This window comes from Bufo bufo, chromosome 10 (assembly GCF_905171765.1).
Source record: "Bufo bufo chromosome 10, aBufBuf1.1, whole genome shotgun sequence".
NCBI classification, from domain to species: Eukaryota; Metazoa; Chordata; class Amphibia; order Anura; family Bufonidae; genus Bufo; species Bufo bufo.
The window spans coordinates 146327773-146342401 of record NC_053398.1 but is presented as its reverse complement, the minus strand read 5'-3'; the positions used below and the strand labels follow the sequence as shown (position 1 = coordinate 146342401).

General features: G+C 50.8%; 1 protein-coding gene across 1 annotated transcript in view; it reads right to left on the bottom strand.

The window, feature by feature from the left end:
* ATP2C2 (ATPase secretory pathway Ca2+ transporting 2) overlaps positions 1-14629 on the bottom strand; it is a 65383-nt gene that overhangs the window by 8693 nt on the left and 42061 nt on the right. Inside the window, 11 exon segments of the mRNA XM_040410546.1 lie at positions 217-383; positions 472-522; positions 604-701; positions 1783-1953; positions 2386-2542; positions 2629-2730; positions 9988-10077; positions 10848-10949; positions 11091-11188; positions 13785-13909; positions 13987-14053. Coding sequence (XP_040266480.1) covers positions 217-383; positions 472-522; positions 604-701; positions 1783-1953; positions 2386-2542; positions 2629-2730; positions 9988-10077; positions 10848-10949; positions 11091-11188; positions 13785-13909; positions 13987-14053 — 1228 coding nt within the window.

Below are 14629 nucleotides of genomic sequence, written 5' to 3'. Positions count from 1 at the left end.
AGGTCAGGAGGAGTTTGCATCCTCTGGATGTAAACAGGAATGTTCCCATTCAATCACAGCAAGCAGAGATCTTCAAAATGGTGATGACACAAGTTTTCTGAGGGATTTGTAAAACAGTTCCTTAGGCTCTTCTTGCGGTGATCGTGGCGGAGTGTAATAACTGCGATCACATGACCCCGTCTGCTGTATAATAGGACCTCTTGGATCTTTACTTACATGATGGCGGAGAAGTCGTCATCCACCAGGATCATGTCCGCTGCCTCCTTACTGACGTCTGTTCCGGTTTTTCCCATCGCCACGCCAATGTCGGCTGACTTGAGAGCGACTGCATCATTTACACCATCCCCCGTCATGCCCACTATGGCGCCCGTGCGCTGCAGAGCCTGGAGATGTGCGCCAGAAGAGAGGTGGCAGAGTTATTACACCGCAGGACATCTCTGAGAAGTGACCCCCTCCCCCCAGATGCGTTACCTTGATGATCTTCAGCTTGTGCTTGGGGCTGGTTCGGTAGAACACGGACACCTGGGAAATGACAAGAAGACGTCAGGCGACTCACAGCGACCGAAAAGACATTCATTCAGGTTTAGAAAAACGGACGGAGACCTTGGTGACCACGGACGGCAACGCCGATTCATCCAGACGGTCCAGCTCCTCTCCAGAGATGGCCTTCATGTGTCCGTTAGTCAGACCGATACTCCTGCCTGTGGAGAATGGAAAACAAGTGAGGGGGCATGGGAGGACCCCGAGCAGAGAGCCCCACGAGGGGGACCCCGCGCAGAGAGCCCCACGAGGGGGACCCCGCGCAGAGAGCCCCACGAGGGGGACCCCGCGCAGAGAGCCCCACGAGGTGGACCCCGAGCAGAGAGCCCCACGAGGTGGACCCCGAGCAGAGAGCCCCACGAGGTGGACCCCGAGCAGAGAGCCCCACGAGGGGGACCCCGCGCAGAGAGCCCCACGAGGTGGACCCCGAGCAGAGAGCCCCACGAGGGGGACCCCGCGCAGAGAGCCCCACGAGGTGGACCCCGCGCAGAGAGCCCCACGAGGTGGACCCCGCGCAGAGAGCCCCACGAGGGGGACCCCGCGCAGAGAGCCCCACGAGGGGGACCCCGCGCAGAGAGCCCCACGAGGTGGACCCCGAGCAGAGAGCCCCACGAGGGGGACCCCGAGCAGAGAGCCCCACGAGGGGGACCCCGCGCAGAGAGCCCCACGAGGGGGACCCCGCGCAGAGAGCCCCGCGAGGTGGACCCCGCGCAGAGAGCCCCACGGGGCGGACCCCGAGCAGAGAGCCTCACGAGGTGGACCCCGCGCAGAGAGCCCCACGGGGCGGACCCCGCGCAGAGAGCCCCACGGGGCGGACCCCGCGCAGAGAGCCCCACGGGGCGGACCCCGCGCAGAGAGCCCCACGGGGCGGACCCCGCGCAGAGAGCCCCACTTGTCCAAATCAGTATTTTTATTCCGCATCAAATTCCCTCAAAAATAATAGAACATGTCTTATTCTTGTCTGCAACCGCGAACAAGAATAGGCATTTCTATCGAAGGGTCAGCAGAATGCAGACTGCACACGGCCGGTATCTGTGCTTTGCAGATTCACAATTTGTGGGCTGCAAAAACAGATATGGTCGTCTGAATGAGCCCTAAAGCTGAGGATTGTGTACGCCTGTGAATCTTATTATCCTGCACTGATCCTAAGTTACATCATGTCTTATACTCCAGTTACATCCAGAGCTGCAGTCATCAATCTGATCCTTTGACTGGTACTCAGGACAGTAGATCTCAGCTCACCGATGGCCTGGGCGGTCTCCAGCGCGTCCCCCGTGATCATCTTCACAGCCACCCCGGAGTCCAGCAGGATCTGCACAGCCTCTCTCACCCCACTACGTGGCGGGTCTATTATTCCAATCAGTCCAAGGAATGTGAGTTTTCCAAGCTCAGCACCAGAGGCCAAGGCCAAGACTAGAAAACAAGCAGAAGACGCCATTATATATCCCTGGAACACAGCTTACATCAGGTCACTATAACTCCCATCATTCACTAGGATTCTCCAAGAAGAGGCTGCAGGTAGGGTTAATTACCAGAGGATAATTCATGCATCTGTCAGTGAATGGAAACATTCTTGTTTACATCCAAAAATGGTAAACCTGTGCTGATCCAAGTTGAGGGTTTGTTACAATGTATCAATCTAGGCAGTCCTCTGTAACTGGACACATCAGCACAAACATCTCTCTCCTGTCCTGATTTGTTACAATGTATCAGTCTGTAGTCTGGGCTGTTTACCCCAAGATACAACTGTAGCAAACCCTCAGCAGTCATGAAAACCTCTGCAGGGAGAACATATGACGATGGTTGCACGTTACAGAGCACAAGGAGGCGTTTGTAGGCTCGTACCTCGCAGGCCTTGGCTGCCCATGTTCTTCTCCTCCTGCACGTACAGGGATTTCTGCTGGGGGGTCAGTGGCATGGACATCCCCCCGCTGTTATAGCTCGTGCAGTACTGGATCACATCCTCGTACGCCCCTTTCACAAAATACACTTCTTCCTGGTTCTTTAGGAGAAGAAGGAGAATCAGAAATGGTGGAGATGGTGGAACAGAGCGATGAGCTGCGTCAGGCGAGAACTGGCGCGTTTTACCTCTAGCTTGTCCACACATTTCACGGCCATCCACCGCTGCTCCGAGCTGAATGGAATTTCCTTCTTGCGGATGTAATTCTCCCTGGCGTTCCCCAGACCCATCTGAAAGTGAGAAGAAAATTAACTGTACAGCGCGGACGTGACGGCAAAGAGACCTCAGATGTAGGCTACTCAGTATATGATCCGGCGCGTTTCATAGTTAATCTGTATAAGCGCCGTCCTAAACCGGTGAAAGATGTGCGCCATTTTTAGATAAGTCTCTAACAGAACTGCCTCTAGAACGGCACAACAGTGCAGAAATCCCAGAGGCGCCTCATACTTTCTTCAGTCATTCCATATCCCATTACTACACATTCTATTCATGAACCAGGAGGCTCAGGATGAACATAGCGCTGTCTCCCTTCATAATCGTGCAGGCCTAAATACAGGGAATTTTGGGAGAATACAATGACTGAAATGGCTGATAACAGGGGGCAATAGACTGTATTCTCCTGTCCTACAGTCATCCTCTCCCCTGAAATGGCTGATAACAGGGGGCAGTAGATTGTATTCTCCTGTCCTACAGTCATCCTCTCCCCTGAAATGGCTGATAACAGGGAGCAATAGACTGTATTCTCCTGTCCTACAGTCATCCTCTCCCCTGAAATGGCTGATAACAGGGGGCAGTAGATTGTATTCTCCTGTCCTACAGTCATCCTCTCCCCTGAAATGGCTGATAACAGGGAGCAATAGACTGTATTCTCCTGTCCTACAGTCATCCTCTCCCCTGAAATGGCTGATAACAGGGGGCAATAGACTGTATTCTCCTGTCCTACAGTCATCCTCTCCCCTGAAATGGCTGATAACAGGGAGCAATAGACTGTATTCTCCTGTCCTACAGTCATCCTCTCTCCTGAAATGGCTGATAACAGGAGCAATAGACTGTATTCTCCTGTCCTACAGTCATCCTCTCCTCTGAAATGGCTGATAACAGGGGGCAATAGACTGTATTCTCCTGTCCTACAGTCATCCTCTCCTCTGAAATGGCTGATAACAGGGGGCAATAGACTGTATTCTCCTGTCCTACAGTCATCCTCTCCTCTGAAATGGCTGATAACAGGGGGCAATAGACTGTATTCTCCTGTCCTACAGTCATCCTCTCCCCTGAAATGGCTGATAACAGGGGGCAATAGACTGTATTCTCCTGTCCTACAGTCATCCTCTCCTCTGAAATGGCTGATAACAGGGGGCAATAGACTGTATTCTCCTGTCCTACAGTCATCCTCTCCCCTGAAATGGCTGATAACAGGGGGCAATAGATTGTATTCTCCTGTCCTACAGTCATCCTCTCCTCTGAAATGGCTGATAACAGGGGGCAATAGACTGTATTCTCCTGTCCTACAGTCATCCTCCCCCTGAAATGGCTGATAACAGGGAGCAATAGACTGTATTCTCCTGTCCTACAGTCATCCTCTCTCCTGAAATGGCTGATAACAGGAGCAATAGACTGTATTCTCCTGTCCTACAGTCATCCTCTCCCCTGACATGGCTGATAACAGGGAGCAATAGACTGTATTCTCCTGTCCTACAATCATCCTCTCCCCTGAAATGGCTGATAACAGGGAGCAATAGACTGTATTCTCCTGTCCTACAGTCATCCTCTCCCCTGAAATGGCTGATAACAGGGGGCAGTAGATTGTATTCTCCTGTCCTACAGTCATCCTCTCCCCTGAAATGGCTGATAACAGGGAGCAATAGACTGTATTCTCCTGTCCTACAGTCATCCTCTCTCCTGAAATGGCTGATAACAGGAGCAATAGACTGTATTCTCCTGTCCTACAGTCATCCTCTCCTCTGAAATGGCTGATAACAGGGGGCAATAGACTGTATTCTCCTGTCCTACAGTCATCCTCTCCTCTGAAATGGCTGATAACAGGGGGCAATAGACTGTATTCTCCTGTCCTACAGTCATCCTCCCCCTGAAATGGCTGATAACAGGGAGCAATAGACTGTATTCTCCTGTCCTACAGTCATCCTCTCTCCTGAAATGGCTGATAACAGGAGCAATAGACTGTATTCTCCTGTCCTACAATCATCCTCTCCCCTGAAATGGCTGATAACAGGGGGCAATAGACTGTATTCTCCTGTCCTACAGTCATCCTCCCCCTGAAATGGCTGATAACAGGGAGCAATAGACTGTATTCTCCTGTCCTACAGTCATCTTCTCCCCTGAAATGGCTGATAACAGGGAGCAATAGACTGTATTCTCCTGTCCTACAGTCATCCTCTCCCCTGAAATGGCTGATAACAGGGGGCAATAGACTGTATTCTCCTGTCCTACAGTCATCCTCTCCCCTGAAATGGCCGATAACAGGGAGCAATAGATTGTATTCTCCTGTCCTACAGTCATCCTCTCCCCTGAAATGGCTGATAACAGGGGCAATAGACTGTATTCTCCTGTCCTACAGTCATCCTCTCCCCTGAAATGGCTGATAACAGGGAGCAATAGACTGTATTCTCCTGTCCTACAGTCATCCTCCCCCTGAAATGGCTGATAACAGGGAGCAATAGACTGTATTCTCCTGTCCTACAGTCATCCTCTCCCCTGAAATGGCCGATAACAGGGAGCAATAGACTGTATTCTCCTGACCTACAGTCATCCTCTCCCCTGAAATGTCTGATAACAGGGAGCAATAGACTGTATTCTGCTGTCCTACAGTCATCCTCTCCCCTGAAATGGCTGATAACAGGGAGCAATAGATTGTATTCTCCTGTCCTACAGTCGTCCTCTCCCCTGAAATGGCTGATAACAGGGGGCAATAGACTGTATTCTCCTGTCCTACAGTCATCCTCTCCTCTGAAATGGCCGATAACAGGGAGCAATAGACTGTATTCTCCTGTCCTACAGTCATCCTCTCCTCTGAAATGGCCGATAACAGGGGGCAATAGACTGTATTCTCCTGTCCTACAGTCGTCCTCTCCTCTGAAATGGCCGATAACAGGGGGCAATAGACTGTATTCTCCTGTCCTACAGTCATCCTCTCCCCTGAAATGGCTGATAACAGGGAGCAATAGATTGTATTCTCCTGTCCTACAGTCATCCTCTCCCCTGAAATGGCTGATAACAGGGGGCAATAGACTGTATTCTCCTGTCCTACAGTCATCCTCACCCCTGAAATGGCTGATAACAGGGGGCAATAGACTGTATTCTCCTGTCCTACAGTCATTCTCTCCTCTGAAATGGCTGATAACAGGGGGCAATAGACTGTATTCTCCTGTCCTACAGTCATCCTCTCCCCTGAAATGGCTGATAACAGGGACAATAGATTGTATTCTCCTGTCCTACAGTCATCCTCTCCCCTGAAATGGCTGATAACAGGGACAATAGACTGTATTCTCCTGTCCTACAGTCATCCTCTCCCCTGAAATGGCTGATAACAGGGACAATAGATTGTATTCTCCTGTCCTACAGTCATCCTCTCCCCTGTAATGGCTGATAACAGGGGGCAATAGACTGTATTCTCCTGTCCTACAGTCATCCTCTCTCCTGAAATGGCTGATAACAGGGAGCAATAGACTGTATTCTCCTGTCCTACAGTCATCCTCTCCCCTGAAATGGCTGATAACAGGGAGCAATGGACTGTATTCTCCTGTCCTACAGTCATCCTCTCCCCTGAAATGGCTGATAACAGGGAGCAATAGATTGTATTCTCCTGTCCTACAGTCATCCTCTCCCCTGAAATGGCTGATAACAGGGGGCAATAGATTGTATTCTCCTGTCCTACAGTCATCCTCTACCCTGAAATGGCTGATAACAGGGAGCAATAGACTGTATTCTCCTGTCCTACAGTCATCCTCTCCCCTGAAATGGCTGATAACAGGGGGCAATAGACTGTATTCTCCTGTCCTACAGTCATCCTCTCCCCTGAAATGGCTGATAACAGGGAGCAATAGACTGTATTCTCCTGTCCTACAGTCATCCTCTCCCCTGAAATGGCTGATAACAGGGAGCAATAGACTGTATTCTCCTGTCCTACAGTCATCCTCTCCCCTGAAATGGCTGATAACAGGGAGCAATAGACTGTATTCTCCTGTCCTACAGTCATCCTCTCTCCTGAAATGGCTGATAACAGGGAGCAATAGACTGTATTCTCCTGTCCTACAGTCATCCTCTCCCCCTGAAATGGCTGATAACAGGGAGCAATAGACTGTATTCTCCTGTCCTACAGTCATTCTCTCCTCTGAAATGGCTGATAACAGGGGGCAATAGACTGTATTCTCCTGTCCTACAGTCATCCTCTCCCCTGAAATGGCTGATAACAGGGACAATAGACTGTATTCTCCTGTCCTACAGTCATCCTCTCCCCTGAAATGGCTGATAACAGGATGCAATAGACTGTATTCTCCTGTCCTACAGTCATCCTCTCCCCTGAAATGGCTGATAACAGGGAGCAATAGGCTGTATTCTCCTGTCCTACAGTCATCCTCTCCCCTGACATGGCTGATAACAGGGGGCAATAGACTGTATTCTCCTGTCCTACAGTCATCCTCTCCCCCTGAAATAGCTGATAACAGGGAAAAATAGACTGTATTCTCCTGTCCTACAGTCCTCCTCTCCCCTGAAATGGCTGATAACAGGGAGCAATAGACTGTATTCTCCTGTCCTACAGTCATCCTCTCCCCTGAAATGGCTGATAACAGGGGGCAATAGACTGTATTCTCCTGTCCTACAGTCATCCTCTCCCCTGAAATGGCTGATAACAGGGGGCAATAGACTGTATTCTCCTGTTCTACAGTCATCCTCTCCCCTGAAATGGCTGATAACAGGGGCAATAGATTGTATTCTCCTGTCCTACAGTCATCCTCTCCCCTGAAATGGCTGATAACAGGAGCAATAGACTGTATTCTCCTGTCCTACAGTCATCCTCTCTCCTGACATGGCTGATAACAGGGAGCAATAGACTGTATTCTCCTGTCCTACAGTCATCCTCTCCCCTGAAATGTCTGATAACAGGGGAGCAATAGACTGTAATCTCCTGTCCTACAGTCATCCTCTCCCCTGAAATGGCTGATAACAGGGGGCAATAGACTGTATTCTCCTGTCCTACAGTCATCCTCTCCCCTGAAATGGCTGATAACAGGGGGCAATAGACTGTATTCTCCTGTCCTACAGTCATCCTCTCCTCTGAAATGGCTGATAACAGGGGGCAATAGACTGTATTCTCCTGTCCTACAGTCATCCTCTCCTCTGAAATGGCTGATAACAGGGGGCAATAGATTGTATTCTCCTGTCCTACAGTCATCCTCTCCCCTGAAATGGCCGATAACAGGGGGCAATCAATAGACTGTATTCTCCTGTCCTACAGTCATCCTCTCCCCCCCTGAAATGGCTGATAACAGGGAGCAATAGACTGTATTCTCCTGTCCTACAGTCATCCTCTCCTCTGAAATGGCTGATAACAGGGGGCAATAGACTGTATTCTCCTGTCCTACAGTCATCCTCTCCCCTGAAATGGCTGATAACAGGGAGCAATAGACTGTATTCTCCTGTCCTACAGTCATCCTCTCCCCTGAAATGGCTGATAACAGGGGGCAATAGACTGTATTCTCCTGTCCTACAGTCATCCTCTCCCCTGAAATGGCTGATAACAGGGGCAATAGACTGTATTCTCCTGTCCTACAGTCATCCTCTCCCCTGAAATGGCTGATAACAGGTAACAATAGATTGTATTCTCCTGTCCTACAGTCATCCTCTCCCCTGAAATGGCTGATAACAGGGGCAATAGACTGTATTCTCCTGTCCTACAGTCATCCTCTCCCCTGAAATGGCTGATAACAGGTAACAATAGACTGTATTCTCCTGTCCTACAGTCATCCTCTCCCCCCCTGAAATGGCTGATAACAGGGAGCAATAGACTGTATTCTCCTGTCCTACAGTCATCCTCTCCCCTGAAATGGCTGATAACAGGGGGCAATAGACTGTATTCTCCTGTCCTACAGTCATCCTCTCCCCTGAAATGGCTGATAACAGGGGGCAATAGACTGTATTCTCCTGTCCTACAGTCATCCTCTCCCCTGAAATGGCTGATAACAGGGAGCAATAGACTGTATTCTCCTGTCCTACAGTCATCCTCTCCCCTGAAATGTCTGATAACAGGAGGCAATAGACTGTATTCTCCTGTCCTACAGTCATCCTCTCCTCTGAAATGGCTGATAACAGGGAGCAATAGACTGTATTCTCCTGTCCTACAGTCATCCTCCCCCCTGAAATGGCTGATAACAGGGGGCAATAGACTGTATTCTCCTGTCCTACAGTCATCCTCTCCCCTGAAATGGCTGATAACAGGGAGCAATAGATTGTATTCTCCTGTCTCTCTGGTAGACTTTCCTTTGTGCAGGTGAATGCAGGCAGGAGGTGCTGCAGTACCTGCTTGTGGTCAGTAGGGGGGGGGGGGGTGAGCATCTGCCTTTCTTCCTGCACTCGCTCCTCGGCAGCTTCTGAAGACAACCAGCTGCAGGCAACGGGCCAGGAATGTTACCATAGTTACCATAGCGGCAGACCATGCGACTGCTGTGGGGCCCGGTCTTAGTTGGGATCATCTCCTCTTTTACTGGAGGTGAACACTTGGTCAGGACTCTACCCTCTAAAGCAGGGATCAGCAACCTTCCGCACTCCAGCTGTTGTGAAACTACAACTCCCAGCATGCTCCTTTCACTTGTGTGGGAGTTCAGAGAACAGCCAAGCAAGTGTGCATGATGTAGTGTCACAACACCTGGAGTGCCGGAGGTTGCAATCCAACTTTTAGCAAATGAGGCAGTGGAAAAATGGCCCAAGGGTCATTGAAAGGGGTTTTGGGCGGAAACCCTTCTGTCCTGTGTCGGGGGCCCGGTCTGATCCTTGCTAGGGGGCCCTTACTTTTCTATGTACACCACCGCACCAGGCAAAGGAATACAACCAAACAGGTTCAGCTAAGTGCAAAGATGGCAGCTGTGCATACAGAGTGCACCCAGAGCGACACGTACAGACCCCGCCCACAGCGACACATACAGACCCCGCCCACAGCGAAACATACCGACCCCGCCCACAGCGACACATACAGACCCCGCCCACAGCGACACGTACAGACCCCGCCCACAGCGACACGTACAGACCCCGCCCACAGTGACACGTACAGACCCCGCCCACAGTGACACGTACAGACCCCGCCCACAGTGACACATACAGACCCCGCCCACAGTGACACATACAGACCCCGCCCACAGCGACACATACAGACCCCGCCCACAGCGACACATACAGACCCCGCCCACAGCGACACATACAGACCCCGCCCACAGCGACACAGCTGCTGATCTGTGACCACACATGGATGATCCTACCTTCATTGCCAGGACTAGTAGGGCGCCCTCTGTTGGTTGGCCCATGAGACTGTCTGCGCGGATGATAGCGTTGTTGGCCACACAGCCGGCCTGAGAAGAAAATAAAACGGATAGATGACGTTAGAAGAAAAACACAAACCCTGCTTCAGTACTCTGTGCTGCTGTGAGAATCCACCGATCGGATGAATCAAGCTCCTCCCACTATAATAAACCTAAGAGCCGTGTGAACTATAATACTCTGTGCTGCTGTGAGCATCTGCTAATCAGACGGGTCAGGCTCCTCCCACTGTAATAAACCTAAGAGCCGTGTGAGCTATAATACTCTGTGCTGCTGTGAGCATCTGCTAATCAGACGGGTCAGGCTCCTCCCACTGTAATAAACCTAAGAGCCGTGTGAGCTATAATACTCTGTGCTGCTGTGAGCATCTGCTAATCAGACGGGTCAGGCTCCTCCCACTGTAATAAACCTAAGAGCCGTGTGAGCTGTAAAGCCTCATTCACACGTCAGTGTTCGGTCAGTGATTTCCATCAGTGTTTGTGAGCCAAAACCAGGACTGGAGCCTCCGCAGATAAGGTAGAAGGGAAAGATCTGCACCTGGTTTTGGCCCCAAATCACTGACTGAACACTGATTGTGTGAATAACGAATAATACTCTGTGCTGCTGTGAGCATTTGCTAATCAAACGAGTCAGGTTCCTCCCACTATAAAAAACCTAAGATCCGTGTGAACTGTAATACTCTGTGCTGCTGTTAGGATCTGGACTCACTCCCTCTACATATGCCTAAATAACGATATCTTACACCTCTAACAGCTGAAATACTCTGTGCTGCTGTTGGCAGGGGTCAAACATCGGCTCTCACCTCCACCAGTTTTCCTACAGAGATGTTGGAGAATTCTCGGAGCTCATCATTGGACGGCAGGAGGTTGACGGATCCTTTTCCATCGTAGCCAACACCGGTGATCTGCGGAAACGGGAAGGAGACCAGATCTAGAGAACTGCACAGTACAGGGGGCAGCACCAAGGGGCAGCAGCCACAACAGACCCCTGATACTGAGAACCGCCTCTCGCAGTCCCAGAATATGAGGCACCGGGGTCGCGTTACCTCCGCGTGCAGCCCGTCCGACGTGACTAATCTGGTGGCTGTCATCTCGTTGGCGGTCAGAGTGCCAGTCTTGTCGGAGCAAATGACATTGCAGCAACCTGTCACCAGAGAGAGAGAGAGAGAAGGCTCATGTGCAGCAGTGACACATGTAGGGGCCCCTGTGGCCCTCATATTACATTAATAACTGGGAGCTGCCAGTGTGTCAGAGAAACGCAGGAAAATACAAGAATACAGGAGACGACCTGAAGCTGGCACTATGATGAGCTGGCACTGCCAGGACTGTATGAAGCTGGTACTATGATGAGCTGGCACTGCCAGGACTGTATGAAGCTGGTATTATGATGAGCTGGCACTGCCAGGACTGTATGAAGCTGGTAATATGATGAGCTGGCACTGCCAGGACTGTATGAAGCTGGTAATATGCCAGGACTGTATGAAGCTGGTAATATGCCAGGATTGTATGAAGCTGGTACTATTATGAGCTGGCACTGCCAGGACTGTATGAAGCTTGTACTATGATGAGCTGGCACTGCCAGGACTGTATGAAGCTGGTAATATGATGAGCTGGCACTGCCAGGACTGTATGAAGCTGGTAATATGATGAGCTGGCACTGTCAGGACTGTATGAAGCTGGTACTATGATGAGCTGGCACTGCCAGGACTGTATGAAGCTGGTAATATGATGAGCTGGCACTGTCAGGACTGTATGAAGCTGGTACTATGATGAGCTGGCACTGTCAGGACTGTATGAAGCTTGTACTATGATGAGCTGGCACTGTCAGGACTGTATGAAGCTGGTACTATGATGAGCTGGCACTGCCAGGACTGTATGAAGCTTGTACTATGATGAGCTGGCACTGTCAGGACTTTATGAAGCTGGTAATATGATGAGCTGGCACTGCCAGGACTGTATGAAGCTGGTAATATGATGAGCTGGCACTGCCAGGACTGTATGAAGCTGGTACTATGATGAGCTGGCACTGCCAGGACTGTATGAAGCTTGTACTATGATGAGCTGGCACTGTCAGGACTGTATGAAGCTGGTACTATGATGAGCTGGCACTGCCAGGACTGTATGAAGCTGGTAATATGATGAGCTGGCACTGTCAGGACTGTATGAAGCTGGTACTATGATGAGCTGGCACTGCCAGGACTGTATGAAGCTTGTACTATGATGAGCTGGCACTGTCAGGACTGTATGAAGCTGGTACTATGATGAGCTGGCACTGCCAGGACTGTATGAAGCTGGTATTATGATGAGCTGGCACTGCCAGGACTGTATGAAGCTGGTACTATGATGAGCTGGCACTGTCAGGATTGTATGAAGCTGGTACTACGATGAGCTGGCACTGTCAGGACGGTATGAAGCTGGTACTACGATGAGCTGGCACTGTCAGGACTGTATGAAGCTGGTACTACGATGATCTGGCACTGTCAGGACTGTATGAAGCTGGTACTATGATGAGCTGGCACTGCCAGGACTGTATGAAGCTGGTAATATGATGAGCTGGCACTGTCAGGATTGTATGAAGCTGGTACTACGATGAGCTGGCACTGTCAGGACTGTATGAAGCTGGTACTACGATGAGCTGGCACTGTCAGGACTGTATGAAGCTGGTACTATGATGAGCTGGCACTGTCAGGACTGTATGAAGCTGGTACTATGATGAGCTGGCACTGCCAAGACTGTATGAAGCTGGTATTATGATGAGCTGGCACTGTCAGGATTGTATGAAGCTGGTACTATTATGAGCTGGCACTGTCAGGACTGTATGAAGCTGGTACTATGATGAGCTGGCACTGTCAGGATTGTATGAAGCTGGTACTATTATGAGCTGGCACTGCCAAGACTGTATGAAGCTGGTACTATGATGAGCTGGCACTGTCAGGACTGTATGAAGCTGGTACTACGATGAGCTGGCACTGTCAGGACTGTGTAAAGCTGGTACTATGATGAGCTGGCACTGCCAAGACTGTATGAAGCTGGTACTATGATGAGCTGGCACTGTCAGGACTGTATGAAGCTGGTACTATGATGAGCTGGCACTGTCAGGACTGTATGAAGCTGGTACTATGATGAGCTGGCACTGTCAGGACTGTATGAAGCTGGCACTATGATGAGCTGGCACTGTCAGGACTGTATGAAGCTGGTACTATAATGAGCTGGCACTGTCAGGATTGTATGAAGCGGGCACAATGATGAGCTGGCACTGTCAGGATTGTATGAAGCGGGCACAATGATGAGCTGGCACTGTCAGGATTGTATGAAGCTGGTACTATGATGAGCTGGCACTGCCAAGACTGTATGAAGCTGGTACTATGATGAGCTGGCACTGTCAGGACTGTATGAAGCTGGTACTATGATGAGCTGGCACTGTCAGGATTGTATGAAGCTGGTACTATAATGAGCTGGCACTGTCAGGACTGTATGAAGCTGGTACTATGATGAGCTGGCACTGTCAGGACTGTATGAAGCTGGTACTATGATGAGCTGGCACTGTCAGGACTGTATGAAGCTGGCACTATGATGAGCTGGCACTGTCAGGACTGTATGAAGCTGGCACTATGATGAGCTGGCACTGTCAGGACTGTATGAAGCTGGTACTATGATGAGCTGGCACTATTATGAGCTGGCACTATCAGGTTTGTATGAAGCGGGCACTGCTGACCCTCATCATTCCATCTCACACTCACCCAGCGTCTCCACTATGGGCAGCTTCTTGACGATCACCCGCTTCTTGGCCATTCTCATTACCCCAAGGGCCAGCGTCACTGTCACCACAATGGGGAGACCTTCTGGAATAGCGGCCACGGCTAGACTGAAAGAAGAAGAGACGAGACATCAGGACCTGGGGTAGGAAAACCCCCATCATCCCGAATATGAGACGGAGTATACCTGACTCCAATGGTGAACATGCTGAGCAGAGGCTTCCCCTGCAGCCAGCCAATCAGCATGATGAGCCCTGCATGGAAGAGATGGAGACAGGTCAGCATGGACCGCAGCAGCAACAACCCCCCCCGGCGCTGATATGAGGGAAAAGGTGTGAGCAGCCGCCCCCAGAGGTTACATTTATGCACCCGCGGGAGGAACCTCAGAGGATCTAATCTCCCTGCAACAGGATATTTTATGACCCCTGTCGCAACACAGTCCCCCCCCCCCCCCCTTCCTGCTTTACAGCAGTGGAAGCACAGTCCCCCCCACTGTACAGAAGACGCTCTACAGTCCCGTCCCCCCCCCACTGTACAGAAGACGCTCTACAGTCTGCCCCCACTGTACACCAGATACCACACCGTCTGCCCCCGCTGTACACCAAATACAACACAGTCTGCCCCCGCTGTACACCAGATACAACACAGTCTGCCCCCGCTGTACACCAAATACAACACAGTCTGCCCCCGCTGTACACCAGATACAACACAGTCTGCCCCCGCTGTACACCAAATACAACACAGTCCGACCCGCTGTACAGAAGACGCTCTACAGTCCGCCCCCACTGTACACCAAATACAACACAGTCTGCCCCCGCTGTACACCAAAT